Source organism: Talpa occidentalis, unplaced genomic scaffold (assembly GCF_014898055.3).
Source record: "Talpa occidentalis isolate TD23 unplaced genomic scaffold, MPIMG_talOcc4v2.1 talOcc4.4, whole genome shotgun sequence".
Taxonomy (NCBI): Eukaryota; Metazoa; Chordata; class Mammalia; order Eulipotyphla; family Talpidae; genus Talpa; species Talpa occidentalis.
The window spans coordinates 119,269,310-119,290,571 of NW_023604295.1; the positions used below are offsets into that span (position 1 = coordinate 119,269,310).

Consider the following 21,262-nt stretch of genomic DNA (forward strand, 5'->3'; position numbering starts at 1 on the left):
TTAAAATTTTACTAGTATATCTTTTGGAAACATCTAACATTTGACTTGACCCAGTATTTCCAACAACTTTTTTTAAACTACCTTAATTTCTACAGTTAAGTTTTTCTAAGTTTGGAAAGCATGCTACAGTCATTGTCTATATAATCACATCCTTTATTTCAGAAACTCAGGCTATAACCTACATCCTCCTCATATCGGGCTGTGATCTCATTGGTGAGAAAGGGCTAGTGAAGGAGCTTGACATTTTTAATGAAAGTGCATTTTCTTTTTTACAGTTAAGATGACTGTGGCAGACTACAGTATTTTTAGAAAATAAGATGTATTTCCTGTTTTCGGCAGAATTTTTAAATCTAAGTGCAGGGGTTTTTTTATTTTCTATTTCTGGTAAGTGAAAAAGATCCATTTTAAACTGATCCTGCCTTGTGACATAATATGAAGTAAAATAATAGAAACATTTTTTATAAGTTCATTCTTCACTATTTTTGAACAATCATCTGACAGCAATATTATATATGTGAGTACGGTATTCATTTTAGTGCTCCATTCCTGCATTTAACCATTGCCGTTATTTTTATAAAGCAGATTTATTGAGGTGTAATAAGCATACTATAAAATATACCCATTAAGTCATATTTCAAGCTTTTTTTATAATAAATTTACAAGATTGGATAACAACCACCATAATCCATCACCCCATCACTATCAGTCATAATAAGTCCTTGTACTGTGATTTAGCATGCACAATATGAACTCTTCCCTCCTCTCTGATTCCCCTATTTTTGGTGCACAACTCCATTGAGTATTACAATACTCTATAAAAGTTTATTATATTATTATGTATATGTATTTCCCCTGCTGAACTATGAGTCCCTAAAAGGTGCTTAATCATTTTGATATTCCCACTGCCTAACACTACCTTGCAATTAAAATTTCCTAATCATTACTGAACTCTCATTGATGCCTTCTTGGACTTGAATAGGGGTTTGACCTCTGGCTCTGCCCATGTGCTCCATGGGTGTCCCTACTGAGGGCATAGTGGTTCTCAAACCTTTTAAATCAGGGAATCCCCACCTTCCCCAAGGAATCCTATTAGATAACCTCTTACCATGGGTCCTGCTCATGGGAAGTTCACCTGTCTGAGACGATAATATCTACCTTCTTGGGTTAAGAAGTTAAGAGATGATGATATTTATGGTAATGATTAGAGGTTCAGGGTGGAGTTTAGTGCCTGATTGATACTCTACTCCCTTCTGTAATATCCTCAGTAGAGTATGTATACATTGCACTGAGTCAATGAAGCTAAACATCCACTCTACAACCAAAGTGCAAGGTGCAGTAGGAAAGGTTAAAGAACATGGGGACCTAAGTTATTGCCACTCTTGCCAGGCTCAGGGCACCTACCTTGAATATGGACTGAAAACCCAGCATAAAAGATGCAGAGGCGAGACTGTCTCACTGAGTTTGCAAACAGGGGACTGAGAGCTTTGCTTGAGACACTGAGAAAGCTCATGTGAGAATCATAGTTCAGAGGCATAGGCTCACTAAAGACTGAGACCAGATCATCAAACTATAGAATGCTTCCATCCTTTCCACCTCACCACCACATTTTAGAGGTCTGATTATAGCAGTTGCTTTTTTCCCAGCACATCATTTTTCACTATCACAAGAAAATTATAAAGCATATTGAAAGGTAATAAACAGGTTTGGAGAGACAGAGCATCAGAACCAGACTCAGATATAGCAAGGGTGTTGGAATTATCAGACAAGGACTTTAAAGCAACTATAATTAATATGCTAAAGACTCCAGTGAATACATTAGGCAGCATGCAAGAACAGATGGACAATATAAGCAGAGAAGTGGTAAGTCCAAGCAAGAATCAAAAAGAAATGTTAGAAATCAAAAAAACTGCAACAGAAGTGTAGAATGCTTTAGATGGGCTTATTTGGAGACTGGGAAATATTTTAAAAAATAATCTCTGAGCTTAAGAATATGTCAACAGAAACTTCAGACATGCAAAAGCAAAGAGAATAAAAGACTTAAAACAAAAAAGGAACAGAATATCCTAGAATTGTGGAATAACTACAAAAGGTATAACATACATGTCATGAGAATACTAGAAAGAGAAGAAGGATCAAAGGAAATATTTGATGTAACAGTGATTGTGACTAAATATTCCCCCAAATTAATGCCACACATCAAATCATAGTTCCAGAAAACTTAGAGAATACTAAGCAGGATAAAAACTACAGGTATGAACAAGGCTACACTTAGGCCTATCATAGTCAAAAAGCAGAAAATCAAATATAAAGAAAAAAATCTTGAAAGAAGTCAGAGTAATGAAAAACACCTATAGAATAACAAAGATGAGAATGGCAGTTTATGTCTCAGAAACCATGCAAACAAGAAGAGAATGTAGTGAATATTTAAAGCTTTGAGAGAAAAAAAAAACTCAACCACCTAAAATTCTGTACCCAGCGAAATTTATTCTTTAACAGTAGAGAACCTCTTTCTCAGACAAACATTGAATAGACCTGCCTTACAGAATTGCTTCCTTCCTATAGAGAAGGAAAATGATATATATCAGAAACTCAGCATTAGAGAAGGAATAAATGAATACATAATAAAAACTTCTATTTTTCTCATACTTAATATGCCTAACAGATAACAGTTTGTTCGAAATAATAGCAACATTATACTTGATTGTGTTTGTTTATATATGCTTATATATATATGTGTGTATGTGTATACACACACATATATGCCTATGTGTAAGTGCAATGAATGACAGCAATGATACTAGGAACATGAGACAGGAATTCGGATGATTTTGTTATTGTAAAGCACTTCCACTATCCATGAAGTCTTATTTGAAAGTGAATCTAGATCCATTGTATATTGCAAATTTATGTTGCAAATTATAGGGCAACTACTAAGAAAAGTAAAAAATATAATTAATATACTAAGATAATAAATAAGGACAATAGAATCAGTTTATACTGCTCAGTTAAAACCACAATACTGGGCCTCCCCGGTGGCGCAGCAGTTGAGCGCTGGGTTGCGAAGCTGCCCGCAGCCTCTGCAGGCAGATCCCCAGCTGCTCCCCGGCCACCAGAGGAGGGTCCCACATGGCACGCAGACCTCTCTTGCCGCCCGCTGCTCCCCTCAGCAGTGTACTTCAGTCCTTCTGCCTGCTCTGTTCCCCACTCTGGCTCCGGTGAATTCTCTCACCCTTCCGCGCTTCTGACTGTACCCAGTGCTTGTATAAATAAATAAATAAATCTTTAAAAAAAAAAAAAACCCACAAGACCTGAAACCATAAAATACATAGAAGGAAATTAGGCGAAACACTACGGGATTTGCACATCAAAGACATCTTTACAGACACATCACCTAAAGCAGTGATAGTGAAGAGAAAGATAAACAGCTGGGACTACATCAAATTAAAGAGCTTCTGCACAGCAAAAAGACAATAACAAAAACAAAGAAAACCCCACCAACTGGGAGAACATTTTGCACCCAACCGCTAATGATAAAGGACTGATCACAAAAATCTGCAAAGAGCTGATGAGACTCAGCAACAACAAAGAAAATAATCCAGTCAAAAAATGGGCAGAAGAGCTAAAAGAAACTTCTCTGAAGAGGAAATTGCAAATGGCCACAGACATATGAAAAATGTTCAACATCACTTGTAATCAGGGAAATGCAAATCAAAACTACAGAATACCATCTCACACCAGTGAGAATGGCACATATTAAAAAACTAGCAACACAAATGTTGGCGAGGATGTGGAGAAAAAGGACTCTTGTGCACTGTTGGTGGAGTGCAAACGGTCCAACCACTATGGAGAGCTGTGTGGAGATTTCTGACCTATAAACATAGAGCTTCCATATGATCCAGCAATTCCACTCCTAGGTATTTACCAAAGACACAGAAACATCAATTCCAAAGAGCACCTGCACCCCTATGTTTATAGCAGCACTGTTTACAATAGCTAAGCTTTGGAAACAACCAAATGCCCAAAAATAGATGACTGGATCAAGAAGATAGTGGTACATATATACCATGGAATATTACTCGCATTCAAAAAAGATAAACACATGCAATTTGCAGCAACATGGATGGCACTGGAAGGGATCATGCTCAGCGAAATAAGCCAAAAGAAAAAGAAATACCGGATGGTCTCACTCATAGCAGGAATCTAGAAAACTTAAATAAGGGACCAGGAAAATGAATATAAGAAAGTGAAAATCAAACAACAAAAAACTATGACCAGAGACCTTTTGGGGTGGGGGCGGGAGGGGAAGGTTGGGGTCAGAATGGGCGTTTGCAATTGTATGGGGGAATATAAAAATAAAATTTAATATTAAAAAAAAAAAAAGTATAGATGAAAAAAAAAAACCCACAATACTTAAAATTCATTGGTCTAAATATATAAATTAAAAGACATTGTCAATTGATGCAGAAAAAGCATTTGTCCAAAAAAATTAATTTTTTCATGATAGAAATAGTCAACAAACTGTAGAGGAAACTACCTCAACATAATAGCAACTATATATGAAAAACATATAGTTAGTATCACATTCATTGGTGAAAAACTGAAATCTTTCCTCCAAGTTAGGAACAAAAAATGAAGGCTACCCTCACCACTTCTATTCAACATAGTAGTGAACATCCTAGTAAGAGTGACACAATTCTGTCTCTCCGCTCTTCCTTCCTCTTTCTTTATAATAATTTTTGTTGAATTTGCAATCCCCAATGTGACTGTATTTGAATATAAAGCCTTTATATTCTAAGAGTTAACTAAGGTTAAATAAGGTCATTATGTCAGTTCTAGTCCAATATGACAATATGACTGGTGTCCTTAGAGGAAGAAGAGAATCCGAGGTTGCACACACACAGAGAAAAGGACATAGTGGGACACTAATAAAGCTGCTCTCTGCAAATCAAGAAGAGAGGCCTCTAGAGAAACCAACCCACCAGCACACTGACCTTGGGTCTCCATCCTCCAGAACCATGAGAAAATAAATTTCTATTGTTTAAGCCACCCAATTTATGACAACTTCAGCTGACTAATACTTTGAGAAATTAAGCAAAAGAAAGAAAAGACATACAAATTAGAAAGAAAGAAGTAAAATTATTCTTGTGCACAGATGTCATGGTTTTATATGTAGAAATTCCTAAAGATTAAAAAAAAATGCTCAAAAAACAAACTGTTAGAACTCAGCAAAGTTTCAGAATATAAAATCAACATATATAAGTCAGTCGCATCTCTATATACCATCAACAAATAATTGAAATGTAGTTAAAAAAACAGTTCTATTTACAGTAGCATCAATAAGGATAAAAAACATAGGATTGGATTTAGCCATAGCAACTTGTACACTTAGAGTTTCAGCAGTGAAAATATCACTGAACAACACAGGTGAGTGGGAAACTATCCTGTGTTCATGGATTGGAAGACATCAAATATTGTTACGATGTCAGTTCTACCCATGGCAATCTAAAGAGTCAATGCAATTCCTGGAAAAATTCCAGTGATTTTTTTTTTTGTTTGTTTTTTACAAAAGTAGAAAACCCATCCTGAAATTCCTGTGGAATCTAAAGAGACCCTGAGTAACCAAAGCAATCTTGAAAAAGGAGAATAAAATTGAAGGGATCACATTTCATCATTTAAAACTTATCAAAGCCACAGTAATCAAAACAGTGTGGTACTGATATGAGGTCAGACATATACACCAGTGAGATAGAATAAAAAGCCGAGAACCCTGGCACATAAATTGTCACAGTGTGTGCTCAGACCTTTCACTTGGAAAACAACCATCCCTTCAACAAATGATGTCAGGAAAATTTAATTTTTTCATGTAAGAAAATGAAGTTGAATCTTTACCTTTCATTATATAGAGAAGTTAATTCAGTAGATCAGAGACCTAAATGTAAGAGCTAATAAATAAAACTCTTAGAAGAAATATATAGTGAAGAAGCTTCAAAACAAGGATTTGGCAAGGATGTCTTGGCTTTAACACCTGAAATACTGAGAACAGAAGAAATACCCAATATTAACAAAATTAAAAATGTCTATGCCTCTAAAGATATTAGGTTGAAAAGGCAACCAATGGAGTAGGGAGAAAATATCTGCAAATCAGATCTCTGATAAAGGATTAATATAAAAATGCACAAAATACCAAGTTAAGAAAACTGTCCAATTAAAAAATGGACAAAGAACTTGAATAGATAATTCTCCACACAACTGCCCATAAGCACTTGAAAAAAAAATGTTCAACATCACTGATCATTAAGGAAATGCAAATTAACACATTGAAGTGTTACTCACTAATGTTATTAGTGTTATTCACTAATGTTATTCACTAATGTTACCACATTAGTGACTCTTCAGGGCATTATTCTACACTTAGCCATAAGCCATTAAGTCATTAAGCTTAAGTTTATAATAAAACAGTCACAGAAAGGCAAATATTGTTATGATTCCACAAAGATAAAGTATACCTACAATAGTCAGATTCATAGCAGTAGGAAGTGGAATGTTGTTTGTGAGTGATTAGAGTCAGAGGCAATGAGAAATTACTTAATGGGTACAGAATTACACGTTGGGATGAAAAATTCTGGAGATGGATGATTGTTTTGGTTTCACAACAGTGTAAATGTGTGTAATACCACAAGTCTGTACCATTTTAACATGGTTAAAATTCTAACTTTTATATTAAAGTATATTTTACTCCAGTGTAAAAGAGGAGGTGAGTACACACTTAATGCTAAAAGTCCCCTTTTCATTTCTTCTGCCTGGCATAATTGACTTATCTTTATTACATAATTCCAGTATCATACTTAATGATGATTTCACCCTGAGTGAAGGTTGAGTAATATTCCAATTCTGCTCTGGAAAATGTGTTTTCTTTCCAACTGTTATTTTACCACCCAACACACACACAAGCTCCACCAATTTATATTTGATTTCAATATTTTAATTCCACTTAACTGAGATGCCTCAAGATGACTTAATTTTCAAGTCTGATCCTAACTTAACAACCCTGGTATAGTTGAAACCCCACTATCCTGAAACTTGCCAAAATGGAATATTTCAAATTCCACTCAATGGGTCAGTCCATGTAATGATGTTCAGCTTTTGTAAATTCTAGGAAGCAGATTTTTCCCATTCTTTGTGGAGTTCCAATACAATAGAAGATTTGATTGGATTTGTATGATTCCTTATCTGATAGTTTTGCTTAGAAATAAAACTGCCTTTCATAAATCAGGCAGAATATAGGAAATTTATGATTTACAGTTGCCCTTTAGAAAGAACAGAGTGTAAGGTTTTCCACTCTTAGCACTAGAGCTTATGCCATTCTTGAAACGAACTGGGTTATCAAATAGTCATGGACTTAGACTACCCAATGAATCATACCCCTGATTACTGAGAGAATAATAGTTTGGTTTGAAGAATGGGGGAATTTCGTAGGTTGTGAGGTGTTGAGATGTCTGGAATCTCAGCAAAAAATATTCTGCTTGGAGGCTTTTTAAATGTACAAAATATGCATGTATGAATCATTCTTTTTGCAATTAAGGCAGTGAGTCCTGTTGTGTCTCTTCTATTTTACTTTTAAAAAATCATTTGTATCATCATCTTGAAAATTCCTTAGTGGTTCAGGATACTCAGAAAAGACCTGGTTAGATGGAGCTTTTTACTATAGAAATGAGTTAATTTTATTTATAGAGTTCTTTATCAGTATTGTATTAATTTATATTTGCTCCTGTATACAGTTGAAATACCCTCCTTGTGAGGCGGCCCTGTCACTTATCTATAAAAATCTCTGTTGAGGCATCAGGAATAAGGTAAATCCAGTAGTCAGGATACTGATTCCAATTTTCTGAAATTCCTTGTCTCAGTTTGAGCCTGGCAGCAGTTCTGGGGAGATATGGAAAGAAGAGCAGAAATACAGAATGGGGTGGGTCACTAAAGAGGACACTACTGCCAGGGAGGGAGAAGGTCTTTAAAGTATTATTCCTAATATCACTTCCATCCTAGAAGTTCCAGCCAGCACAGGCCCATCCACATTTAAGCCCATAGCACAGCCACCTCTAGTTGGCACCAACTTGCATTTCTGAGCAGGACAGATTTTTATTCTCAGCCCGATGAAGTCAGGCTGGACTTCAGTTCACTGGACTTCCCAATATCAATAATACTTGTTTTGCAAGGTTGAATAATTTTGACTTTCACTTATTGTCGGGGTTCCACTGAGCCATAGTCCCTTGGACATTACTCCAATTGTTATTGTCCTAGTAAAATATCTTTTAGTTTTGATATTCAGATTTAAGCATCTCCAACAACAGCCCTGATGAAAAGGTATTGCAGCAGGAACTTTGTTGCTGCTTTGTGGCAGGAACATGATGAGGGACATGACGAATGTGGAGCAGGTTTGCAAGGCAAGACTCTGCTACTTGAGCAGAAGTTCTTGTGCCATTTATTGAAATCATGTAGGACAGTAAAAGCTGATCATGTGACAATAGTATGAGGAATAGACTCTGGAGGGTGGATAAGAATGGGGGACAAAGTATTACAAGGGACAGGGAAGGGGACATCATGATCATGAGACATTTGTGTCAGCAAAGTATGATGTTATCACAGGCAGAGTTATCCCGAGACCACCGTGGAGATAGTTATGTAATCAGGTCAACAGTGGCCTAGGCGTCCCCGGGTCTGCTTTGTGATATGAGCTATACTCTGTAGGTAATCAAGGAATGTTCTGCTGTGATTTATAGATAGCAAATAGATCACAGTTACCCATGAGTGGCCAGCTCATTGGAAAGCACAAAAAGAAATGTAATGCATGCCATTACATACATTACAATGAGTATAATTTTAATTATTTAATAACTAGTATAAAATGAAACATAAAATTAATTTCATAGTATATTTGTAAATTAACCAGAATATTGTAGTTTTGACCTGTAATCAGTACAAAATTTATTGAAATAATTTCAATTTTATATACTAAGTCTTTTGAAATCTTAGTATTTTTTTTACTTATTGCACATTTCAAGCTGAACTATGCACATTTCAAGTTTTCAACACCTCTATTTGGCTAGTGGCTACCATATTAGATGTTGTAACTTTACAACTTTTGATTGACATTTATGTAGAGAAAAATCCTATTTGCATACCCCAAACTCAGTACATTTTAAACAAGACTGGGGCTGGGGTGCAGGTTTCAAACATAATATAAATGTAATTGATAGAAAGCCATTCATGGGTAGTCATTTTGAAGAGTGTACCCAGTGTTAGGAAAGAATTCTGTTACTGTAAACAAAGCATCTCTGTATTCAAAACCATGATAATAGTTGGGTGATATGAAAGCAAAAATTTTAAGCATTTTATATCTCATGTAATTAACTGGGGTTTTATTTAGATATATAGGCATTTTTACTGTGTTCTAGCCACTTTTTAGGATTATTTGGGTTGACATGTAATACACTGTATCATTAGGAAATAAAGCCCCTATTTTGCATTTTACGGCTAAACATCTGATTTTATGGGATAGATTATCTTGCATAATTGCAAGATACCTTTGATGCCAACCCTGTATACTACAGTGCTTTTCAGATTGGTTTTGTGTTCACTGGAAACATCGTTCTTCATAGTGTCTCAGGATTCGATAATAATTTGATTCTACATTATATTCATTTAAAAGTATTTTTAAAAGTGGTTTCAATTTAAAATACAAAATGTGTTACATGTACCAACTTGCTTTTATAAATCTCAGATTAAAGTTTTATAGCCGTCTTATGTCTATTAAAGACTAGCCTAAGCTTGCAATGTAGGCCATTTAAAGTAAAAACTTTTATCATTTATAGCTCCTTTTTTGCATAAATCAGAATTTCTATAAAACTGTGTAACTATACAAGTATAAAATGAAACAGAATTTTGTTCTGTTTGATTTTTCAATTTTTAATTTTGCTGAGGCTGACTACTCTTATATACATTCCAAGATTTCTAAACTGTGTGTTTGTGAAATAATGTTCCACCTTTCTAATTGATATATTTTACATTAAATGTGATACATTATATTCATAAAATAAACCTGCTTTATCAACCTCTATTCTGAGGTTTTTGTTTAGTTTATTCCATATGAGAAAAAGATTAATCTCCTTTTGAAATGTTTGGGAACAAAAGTTATAGTAATAATTTCTTTAGGCTCTTAATGTCTAAAATAATCAACCTGATTCCATGAATAATCATTCTGGTTTTCTACTCACAACAGAAATCCCAAAAAACATTATTAAGCCTCAAATATTGAGAGCAGCTTTATGAATAATGTTGAAGTCAAGCAGTTTACAGTTCATTAACTTTTAATCTGTGTCCTGGTTTTCTCCTTCAAAATGAGAAAATAATACTTTCTGTGTGATAAATTTTAAATATTGCTGCATGAAAAAAAGAAAAACTTGATAAAATTTACTATTATTTTCCCCCTGGATTTGCTAATTTTATAAGTAATCAAAATTGTTTTTAGTAACAACCATCTGTTTCCAGGACCTTTTTTAGAAATTCAGCTTATTTAAATAAATTATAACAACGCAAAACCTTTTGAAAAAAATAAAACAGACAACCAGTTATCTAGACATAACATGAAAAATAGACATAAATAAATTTAGAAATGAAAGGGAAGACCTTATAACTGGTATTTGTTATAACTACCAAGTGCAATATAAGATGAAATGACAACAATAAAAGTACCTAATATTTCTAAGTACTTTGTAAATAGGTGAAATTGAGGAGATAATTACCTTCAGATAAGTAGATTTTAAGTGGCTGATATCAAAATTTGCTTTGTGTAGTTAATTAGTTGCACAGTCATGAAAAATTATATAGGATACACAGAATAGAGTGATCTTCAATAAACAATACTTAAATTACTACAATACAAAACGTAGAACCTAGAAACAACCCAAATATCTTTCAAAAGAGAAATGAAACAATATCCTGGAACTTCATGCTTTTTGATTTCAAACCATACTACAAAGCTATAGTAATTAAAACAGTATAATACTGGCATAAAATATACAGGTAGATCAAGCCAACAGAATGGAGAGCATGGAAATAAATTTTTGCATATATGGTAATTTAACTTATGACATAGGAACTAAGAATTACAGTGAGGAAAAGATAATTTCTTTAATAAATGATGTTGGGTAAACTGCACCCATCTCTTACACCATACACAAAAATCAGCTCATTGGAATAAAGCCTTGAACATCAGACCTGAAACTATAAAATCCCTTGGGAAAACAAAAAATATATAGGAAAATAGCTCCTTCATATTGGTCTTGACTGCAAAACAAGGGAAATCATTAACAAAATTAAAGGTCAGCCTATGAAATAGTAGAAAATATTACAAACCAGGGTTTATAAACCAAAACAAATAAGGAATTCCTATAACTCAGTAGAAAAAAATTCAAATCACCTACACCAGGCATTTTTCCAAAGAGAAAGATGACCAACAAGTATATGAAATGGTCTTAACATCACTAATCATCAGGAAAATGCAAATCAAAGCCACAGTGAGAGAACATCTCACACCCATTATCTATTATCAAAAAGACAAAAGAAAAAAATCTTAGCAATGCTGCACTGTTGATGAGACTATAAACTAGTTATAACCAATTATAGAAAACAGCATGGAGGTTCTTCAAGAAATTAAAAATAGAAATACTATATAATTTACCAGTTTCACTTCTGGATAGATAGCCAGAGGAAGCAAAATCATCATTTCAAGTAATGTTCTGCCATATTCATAGCATTATTTACAATAGCCAAGGTATGGAAATAACTTCTGTGTTTACAGATGAATGGATAAAGATGTGGTATATATGTATAATTGAATATTTTGCAAACTTAAAGAAATCCTGTATTTTTCAACAACATAGATAAACCTAGAAGGCATTATATTAAGTGAAATAGACAGAAAAAGATAAATCCACATGGTATGATATGAATGTGAATTTTTTCCCTTAATTTTTTTTTTTTTTAAAAAGATTTATTTATTTATTAATACAAGCACTGGGTACAGTCAGAAGCGCGGGAGGGTGAGAGAATTCACCAGAGCCAGAGCGGGGAGCAGAGCAGGCAGAAGGACCGAAGTACACTGCTGAGGGAGCAGGGCGGCAGGAGAGGTCTGCGCGCCATGTGGGACCCTCCTCTGGTGGCCGGGGAGCAGCTGGGGATTGAACCAGCACTGCAGAGGCTGCGGGCAGCTTCGCAACCCAGCGCTCAACCGCTGCGCCACCAGGGAGGCCCTTTTCCCTTAATTTTTAACTCATAGAAACAGAAAAGTGGTTGTCAGCCTGAGGGGCAAATAGGGGCAAATAGGGTGAGGTTAATAAAAAGGTACAAACTCTAAGTTATAACATGAATATGGTCTAAAAATCTAATTTATAACATGATGGCTAGAGTTGATTACACTGCATTGTATAAGTGAAATTTGCTAAGAAAATGATCTAAATGTCATCATATATCAATAAAAGGAGTAAATATGTGAGGCCGTGGATGTGCTAATCAACTTGGTGTAGTAAATATTTTACCATATATAATTGTATCTTAATAATAAAGCTAGGGGAGGCAAATGGATAAATAAATTGGTGTAACCATAAAATGGCTTAACCAGGCAGTAAAAGGGAGCAAACTATTGATTTGCATGATATGAGTGAATCTTATATTTTCCAAGGAAAAGACACCAATAACTCATTCATTTATTTTAGATAAGTACTTATTTTTTCAGTTATTGGTTTTGACTAATTACTTTTGGGGAAACATCAATGCATGCACTTTATGTATATTAAAAAAAAAAAAAAATGAAGACTAAACGATGAAAAACAAGTCCCTCTCCTGCTCTACTTTAGCCATCCACTAATTCCCCAGATACAACCTTGTCCATTTTTCTCTTCTTCCAGGCATATTCTATGTAGATATTTTTTATAATTTTTAACCATATAGTATCAAATTATGAACACTATTCTCCATCACATTAATTTCTGTGAGCCATATATTAAAAGAAATCAATTATATGCTACTCTGAAGAAGGGAAAATTGTCGGGCTAGAAGGCAGGTGAGTATTTGTCAGGAATTGGTACTTGAGAGGAACTGACTTTAAAAGGGCAGCAGGAAGGAAATTAGAGGTGATCAATGTTCTCTTTGTTGTGGTAGTAGATCTGCCTTATCTAATCCCATAGAACTGCACAAACCAAGGGAAAAAAAATTTTTAACCAAAAATCAGCCAGGACATGGGGAATGCAAAAAAGAATATAGACTATAATTATTTTGCAAATGAATTACTTAAAATATTGTGAAGAGAGTGAGGAAGGAACTGAGCAACTGTGGAAAAGGGTGTTTGACTGCATACTGTTAAGTCACTCTAGTAAATAAATTTCTCACATGGATTTAGGTAGAAAATTCTGAAATTAGTCTATATGCTTACTAGGATTGAACAAATAAATATATTAGAGATAATAGAGCACACCGAGCCCTTCGATTTGGTGTCTAACTGCCATTTTCCAATAACATTAATCATACACTTTAAGAAATGGTTGCTTCCAGGGCTGGAGTAAGGAAAATACAAGATAAACTCTAAAACATCTGATTCCTGAAGGAAAGAAATACTCACAAAACAAAATACGTACAAAGCAAAAGGATAAGATGTGTTAAAGCAACAGAGGAGTCTGTTGGATACAACACCCAATGACCAAAGCTAGAAAATTTTGAGAAATGTCAATATGGATAGTGTTTGATTATAGTCAAAACATAAAATAAATATCTGTGAGACCATAATTACAGAATTCCAACTTATAATGTAGAAGAACTTATGAAAATAAAAGTTTCCCATTAAATTATCATAGTAATAATTGTCAAAGACAGATCCACTGATGAATGCTAAAATTCATGGCCAAAAGTTTGAGAAGCAGGACAGTTGCATTGTCACAAAATATTGTGTCCAAATTATTTACAAAGGAAAATAGTAACTTTACAGTATAGAAACTTGGGCTATATCTACCTTAATCAAGCTATCAAGGTTAATGTCACTGATAATAGTAATAAAACATGCACTCCCTTATCTGATCCCTGAGAGAGTGCCCCACCTACAGTATCTTTTCCAAAAATTCGTAACCTTAATCTAAACATGAGAAAACATCAAACATGCCTAAATGGGGAATATTGTACAAAATAACCCACCCATACTCCTCAACATGTCAAGGTCACAAAGTACAAGACTAAAAGGAACCGTCACTGACTGGAGGAGATTAAAGGAAACATGACAATAGAATGTACAGCGCGGTCCTGGGTGGGATCCTGGAAGAGAAACAAACTTTAATGAAAACACTGGTGAAATCTGAATGAAGTCTGAAGTTTAAATGTAGTACTGTACTGTTTTCTTCATTTGAATTTTTTGCTATGGTTATATAAGATGTTAACATCGGGAAACTGGATGATGGGCATATGGGAACTCTGTGTACTATCTTTGCAAGTCTAAAATTATCATAAAAGTAAAATGTAGATGACTAAGCGTCTAGTGTTATTTTCATATATTTCACAATAACTTATCAAATACTAATGGAAGGAAAAAAGTGTTTTTCTCTGATCAACAAACTCTTCTGACAATTGTCAATTTATAATTTATTTTAAATATATTTTTGTGGTGATTTTCTTTGTTGAAGTTTTAATGAAAAGATTCAATGATCAAATTTTAATAAAGAAACCAGAAGTGATTTAGGAAATTAAAATAGGTCAACTAAGACAAATGCTTTTATTATTGTGTTTTCCAAGAGTATAGCAGAGCTTATTAACTTTGCTTTGTTCTTCTCTCCTCTTTATTAACTGAATCTGACTATACATTTTCTGCCTGCTTTATACTTTATGTTGTAACCTCAGATAAATTTGTCTCATAAATTTGTCCCTGAAGGAACAGGGAATAAAGAGGGCTTGGCAATTTTTCTCAGTGACTGATAGGATGCCCCACACTTTTAGCAGTTGGAAGACTGATAGCTATAAGATGCCAAAATACTGTGCATGGCACCACCATTCTAACCCAGTGGTGGTTTTACCTGGAATTTTGATATTAGAGATTAACTTGGTTACTTGGCAGGTGTAGTCTATATTTTTCATGGGCTAAATATGTAATTATTGGTTGTTTTCTTGGCATTATGCTAGATTCTGCAAAAATGGTCAAAAATCAAAATCATGATCCTTTGCCAAAGAACCCCCATTTGTTTAAAAGACAGTCATGAAGGCTTTATAGTGGGTGCAAAGAGCCAAAGCTTTAAAGATTTTACAGTCATGTCTTTACTTTCTCTTCCTTTAATTAATCTTCCTTGAATCTGTGGCCACTGGTATTTATTTAAATTCTGTTTCCTTATCTATTATGCAGGATACTGGTAGAAGTCTTACTTTGTACATTAACACTTGATATATGGGAGACCCTTACTTTAAAAAAAAAAAAAAGGAGGCCCTTACAGAGTTATTGTTATCAAGATAGACCATTGGAAAACATGGTCGTTACACTAAAAAACTATTGTGATAGGTGCTCAATCTTTGTGTTTCTCCCTTTAGAGATGATGAAGAGAAAAAAAAATCCCCATCAGAAGGTACTGATGAGAAGGCTAATGGAACACATCCAAAGACCCTCACTCGCATTGGGAGCACTACCAACCCATTCTTGGACATTCCTCATGATCCAAATGCTGCTGTGTACAAGAGTGGATTCTTGGCTCGGAAAATCCATGCAGATATGGATGGGAAAAAGAGTAAGAATCATTTGTTGTCATTTCCTATTTTATTTATTTCATCTTTAGCCTTAAGTATAAAGTGACTTTATCTGAAGTAAAGTCAAGGATGACAAATATTATGTTCATCTAGATACCTGTTGTTGAAGTTTGATAAACCTCTAACCCTAAGTCAGAAGTTCATTGTCGCACCTGATTTTCTCCAAATGAAATTATAGAACTTTCAAGATGGAAGTGTTCTTACATATTATACATTTCCAACCTTTATTTATTCCCAACTTGAACAAATAATTTTGAGTACCTGAGTATGGCAGGCATCAAAAATAATGGAGTGGGAAAAAACCAAAAAAATAATGGACTGAATAGGATAGGAAAGTCCCTGTTTTCATTTTTGGTGGTTGAGGGAAACGTTGAATTTATAATACATAAAATAGTAGTGTATCATCCCACAGGCAAACTGTGTGGGTGGTGGTGAGGGGAGTCGAGATCCAAGCACAGGTGGAAGGGTAGTCATTTTTCTTGCTGCTAACTGACATCCTTCAATATATCTTTTATTTATTTACTGACAAGAAATGTCCTTGTGTTTTATTGGTTTAAAAAAATCTGCATTGCATTTAAATTTTAGGAATGTTCACTACTTACAGAATTCTTAGGCATTTGTTTCCAGTTATTTTAGAATGTTGTTCTAGTGTTCCCTGATCTATATAATTTCATACAAAAGGTCTGTTATCTTTTTTATTTTTGCGCCACTGTACAACTTCTTTAAAGATTTTTCTTTTCTCTTTTTCAGCAGGTTTATTATGAGGTGTCTTAAGGCATTTTTTTTTTCAGGTCTAGTGTTTGTTGAAGTTCTTGCATTCATCAGTTTATATTTTTCACCAATTTGGAAAATTTGTTTAGCTGTTATTTCTAAAACACCCACTCCTCTTCTTAGGACTTCAGTTTTCCATGGTAGGCCACTTGATATGGCACAAAAGATTCATTGAGACTCTATTAATTTTTCCCAACTCTTTTTTATTTTTTCAGTACTTTAATAATTTTATTGGTATGTCTTTAAGTTTACCCTGTTATTTTTTTATTTCTGCAGTGTGAATTTATTTTCCATTTCTACCCTTATGTTTGCATTTTCCTTAATATCCTTGAGCCTACTTATATTAATTTTTCTGCTGACTATAGGCCATACTTTTCCTTTTCTTTGCACTCTTAGTCATTTTTATTTGAACATTAGAAACTATACTTTTCCATCTTTCAAGACTGGATTTATGTATATTCTTTTAAAGACGGTTGTATTTTACTCTATTGTGCATATCAGTAGCTTGCAAATTAACTGAATCAGAAATTTGTCTTTACTTTTGTTGCATTGTGTCAAGAGAATATTATCCTAGGGCTTATTCAGTTCCATTAATAAAGTATGGTTACTCTTCTTTAGTAAGTGGCGTGGTAGTCCAAGTCTTTCCTTTCTTTCTTTATTTTATTCTTAAGATTTATTTTTATTTATGCATACAAGAGCTGGGGTACAGGCCAAAGATGTGGGGGGTGAGAGGATTCACCAGAGACAGAGTGGGGAACAGAACAGGCAGACTGACTGAAATACACTGCTGAAGGGAGCAGCGGGTGAGTCAGGAGAGGTCTGCTGCGCCATGCGGGTTTCTTTCTGGCTGGCCAGAGATCGAACTCATGCTACAGAGGCTGCGGATTGCTTCATAGCGCAGTGCTTAACCTCTTGCGCCACCAGGGAGGCCCAAGTCTTTCCTTTCTTACTGACAATTCCTAGCCCAGTGTGAGCTAGGAGTTTTTTGATGGTTCTTTCTCATGCACTGGATAATTTCCAGTGTATCCACCAGTTAAAAGCTGGTACTTCTTTGCATGCCTCACACTCTATCTTTGTACCGCTTTCTCCTCTGTTTTACTTTGCTCCATATATTCTGGCCCCTCAGCCTTACCACACTCCCTCTTTAACTCAATACAGATGACTTCCAAAGTCTGCTCATGTACCTTCTTGCACTACCAGGGCTTAGAAATTTCCTTCAAGCAGTTATGTAGGTTTACCTCATTAACTTCTTTCTCTTCACCATCAAAGATGAAAACTTGCATATATTGTCTGTTTTTCAGTTGTTATGATAATAGTGGTTTCTTTAGTAGCTAATCTTTCATGAGCATAAGTAGAACTAAACTGATTGCAGATCTTTTTGTTAACACATTTCTTTCTAGTTGCCTCAGGCCTAATACTTACAGAGCTATGAAAGTGAAAAGGAATTCTAAACACTTGAATACAGTCAAACTCCTTACATATGCATTTGGAGATACAGAAAGAGATTTATTTTCATTCCAGCTAGATGCTCCCTCCCTAATCTATCTGGTTGAACTGGATTATCTTGGTGTTATACAGCTGCTGCTGGTACTGTTTGGAAATGTACCAGAATGCCTAAATTGTGTCTGAATATATCTGCCATTCTCTTTTGAGAGGCGGTAACTATAAGCAAATTTGAAATATGTTTTATATTGCTCTTGTCTAATGAGCTTTGAAATATACCACCCTACATTTACAATACATTACAACAACCACAACTGAGCTTTCCTGAAACAGGAACTCCAGATAATTTTTGAGAAATCTATATAATGATACCTTTTGGGCATTTAGCTTGCTAAGTCTGTCGACTTTTATTTGGATCCATCATGTTTGGTGTGGCCACAGCTATATTGCATTTGTACATCCCTGTAAACATGGCCAATAATGAAAAATATTACCAAAAGTTTTAATAAGTAAAGATTTGGGTCAAAGCTCTAGGGTGAAAGTAAAACTCTGATTAACTTGTGTCTAAAGACGCACTTGTCTGACTCAAGAGTTGATAGCTTTCATTTTTTTTAATTAATTCTAAGAACTCAGTTTGTCAAGTTGCATCCATAATTGCTAATATAAATATGTTTAAAACCCTGAAGACTTTCATTTTAATTAATTAATTAGTTTACTTCTTTAACCTTTTAAAGATATGCTTAGCTCAGAAATTCTACCTCCAGGAGACAAATAATAGAATTTCCATAGAGGTGTATATGTTTACCAGACCCATTTAATCTGACATTTAGGGAAAGCTTTATGAATAGTCAAATTTGGGAAACAAAATGCATTTTCTGGATCCTTGTCAGAGTAAATAACAAAATTTAATGTAAGCTCTAAGTTTTATCAATACTGATCTATTTATTGAAATCTAAAAATGCTTAGAAACAAGTTATTCAAATATGTTATAAATATTTCTTAATGTGTTTTAAATGATGGCAGTATCAGTGATAATTAAGTGATCACTCAGTATTAGAGCTTTGTCCTGAGCACATCACATATTAATCATTAAATCATTTGATATTCACTCTATGAAGTAAGTATTATTATCCCATTTAGCAGAATAGGGAATAGATTTTAAACATCTTAGCCAAGGCTGTAGTGGAGATGAACAGGGCATCTGGCGGAAATAAAATCTGATTAGCACAAACTAATTGTAGCATATTGTTGAAAGTAGTGCACATGAGCAAATATGCCCAGGGAGACATTTAAGTTCTACATTTTTTGTGAGGTTGGTTTAGTCTTTCACTCTGTAGTATATATTTAGATGACTAGAAATCTCAAACTAAGTCCAATGGAACATGACCATTTGTTTTACTTGGTCAACATAGGGCTTTTTGTCTATTGAATTGCATGACTTTAGTTAGGCATTTTCCAGTTGCCCATAATTTCCACAAATCCATGTAGTATCATAGTAGGCCTCACACAATAATTGCTACCTTTCTGCCCCGAGTCCTCTGAGGTTTTGATTCCCTATTGAGATTGATGTTGCCTGCAAGAGATGAGGTAGACAGATGAACAAGACCATACTTAATGTTGTATTTTTGTTATTAGTGGTAGCAATGTGACAAAATTACATGTTTGTCTGGTTTTTATTACCAAAGCCTGCATAATAAACTGAAGTGCTTAAACAATTTTTTTCCTACATAAATTAAGAACTCCTTGAGTACCTGAGTCTCTGTACGTACAGAGACTTACATTAAACATAGCCTCTGTTCTCTAAGGAACTTATATTTAAATGTTTTATAGAAAGAATAGTTAAAACCTAGAATGCACAGTACAAGTATTGAAATGCACACATTGTTCTTTAAAATACCACATAAAAGATTAAAAATTGAGTGGAAAGAGTTAAGTTGTAGCTTTGATGACTGTGTTCTCCGAGATAAAAAGGCATCGGTAGGAGAGTGGAATAGAAAACAGACTCCAGAAACTGCAATTTCTGGGTTTTGTGATAACTTGTTGTATAATAAATGAAGTGATTCAGGTAATTAGGAATAACAGAAATGCATCAATAATGGTACTGAGGGTGTGGGGGGTAGTGAGTGAGAGGTGTTAGAGTGTGTGTGGATGTATGGGTATGTGTGGAGTGGTGTGACATGGATGTTTGTGTGTGTGTTCTTCACCTCAATCCAGCCACAAAAATCAGTTTCAGATAGATTAAAGTGAAAATTTGAGAGACAAGATCTTAATTTTTGGATGTGGAAAATAACCTTTATGACATGTGAGTAGAGAATTTCTTAAGACTTAGAAAAACAAAAGCAATGAAAACATATTTGTACATATGACTACACAAAAAGTAAAGACTTCTGTGTGTTAAAATGCTCTTTTTAAAAGTTAAGACAACCTACAGATTTGGAAAAGATACTTGTAGTATATTGTTAATAGTTGCTTAATATCCACTATATATGTCTGTGTTACAGCTATTAAATTAATTAGAAGTGCTAAATTAGTTATAAGACAGTGCAGTAGAAAAATGGGCAACAATTTGAATAGACCATTCACAGAAAATGAAACTGAAATGATCGATCAATAAATATATGAGATACTCAATATTAATACTCCTTGTTATTATTAATGCTCATTATTATATATAATTATACTCATAATTAATATGCATTAATAATCAAGAGTATTCAAATAAACATACATGAGATATTAATTCATACATGTTACATTGGCCAGAATTTGAAAAAAATACCAAATAGTGGCAAGAATTTCAAATTGTGGGCACTCTTCTATCCTGAGAATGTGTCAGTAGTATCATCTCTTTGGAAGGTAGTTTGCAGAAACTCTTGCAATTTAACAAGAGGGGAAACATTCATAGCAGCATTGTAATAGCTAAAAACAGAAGAAGTTAACTGGTCTTTATTAAGAATGTGGTTGGCTATTGTATATTCATATAATAGAAAACTATGAAAGAGTGAAAAGCAAGGAACTCTAGAGCTCCATGTTGTAGCAACATAAATGAGTCCCACAAACATAAAGTTGAATGAAAGAGAGCAGCTTGCACAAGAATGCATGTATATAACATTCTAAAGAGCACAGTACACTGTCTTAGTAGGAACATGTTCACATTCAGAAATCATTAAATATGAGATAGTGGTTACCTCTGGTGGGACAAATGTATAGACAGTGAGGAGTA

The 21,262-nt window shown here is 34.3% G+C and overlaps 1 protein-coding gene across 7 annotated transcripts in view; it reads left to right on the forward strand.

Annotated features, from left to right (window-relative positions):
* PSD3 (pleckstrin and Sec7 domain containing 3) overlaps window positions 1–21,262 on the forward strand; it is a 507,571-nt gene that overhangs the window by 413,125 nt on the left and 73,184 nt on the right. For all 7 annotated transcript variants that reach the window (XM_054700957.1, XM_037526196.2, XM_054700961.1 and 4 more), the window contains one exon: window positions 15,613–15,806. In XM_054700957.1, the coding sequence (XP_054556932.1) occupies window positions 15,613–15,806 (194 nt within the window). The remainder of the gene's footprint in view (window positions 1–15,612; window positions 15,807–21,262) is intronic.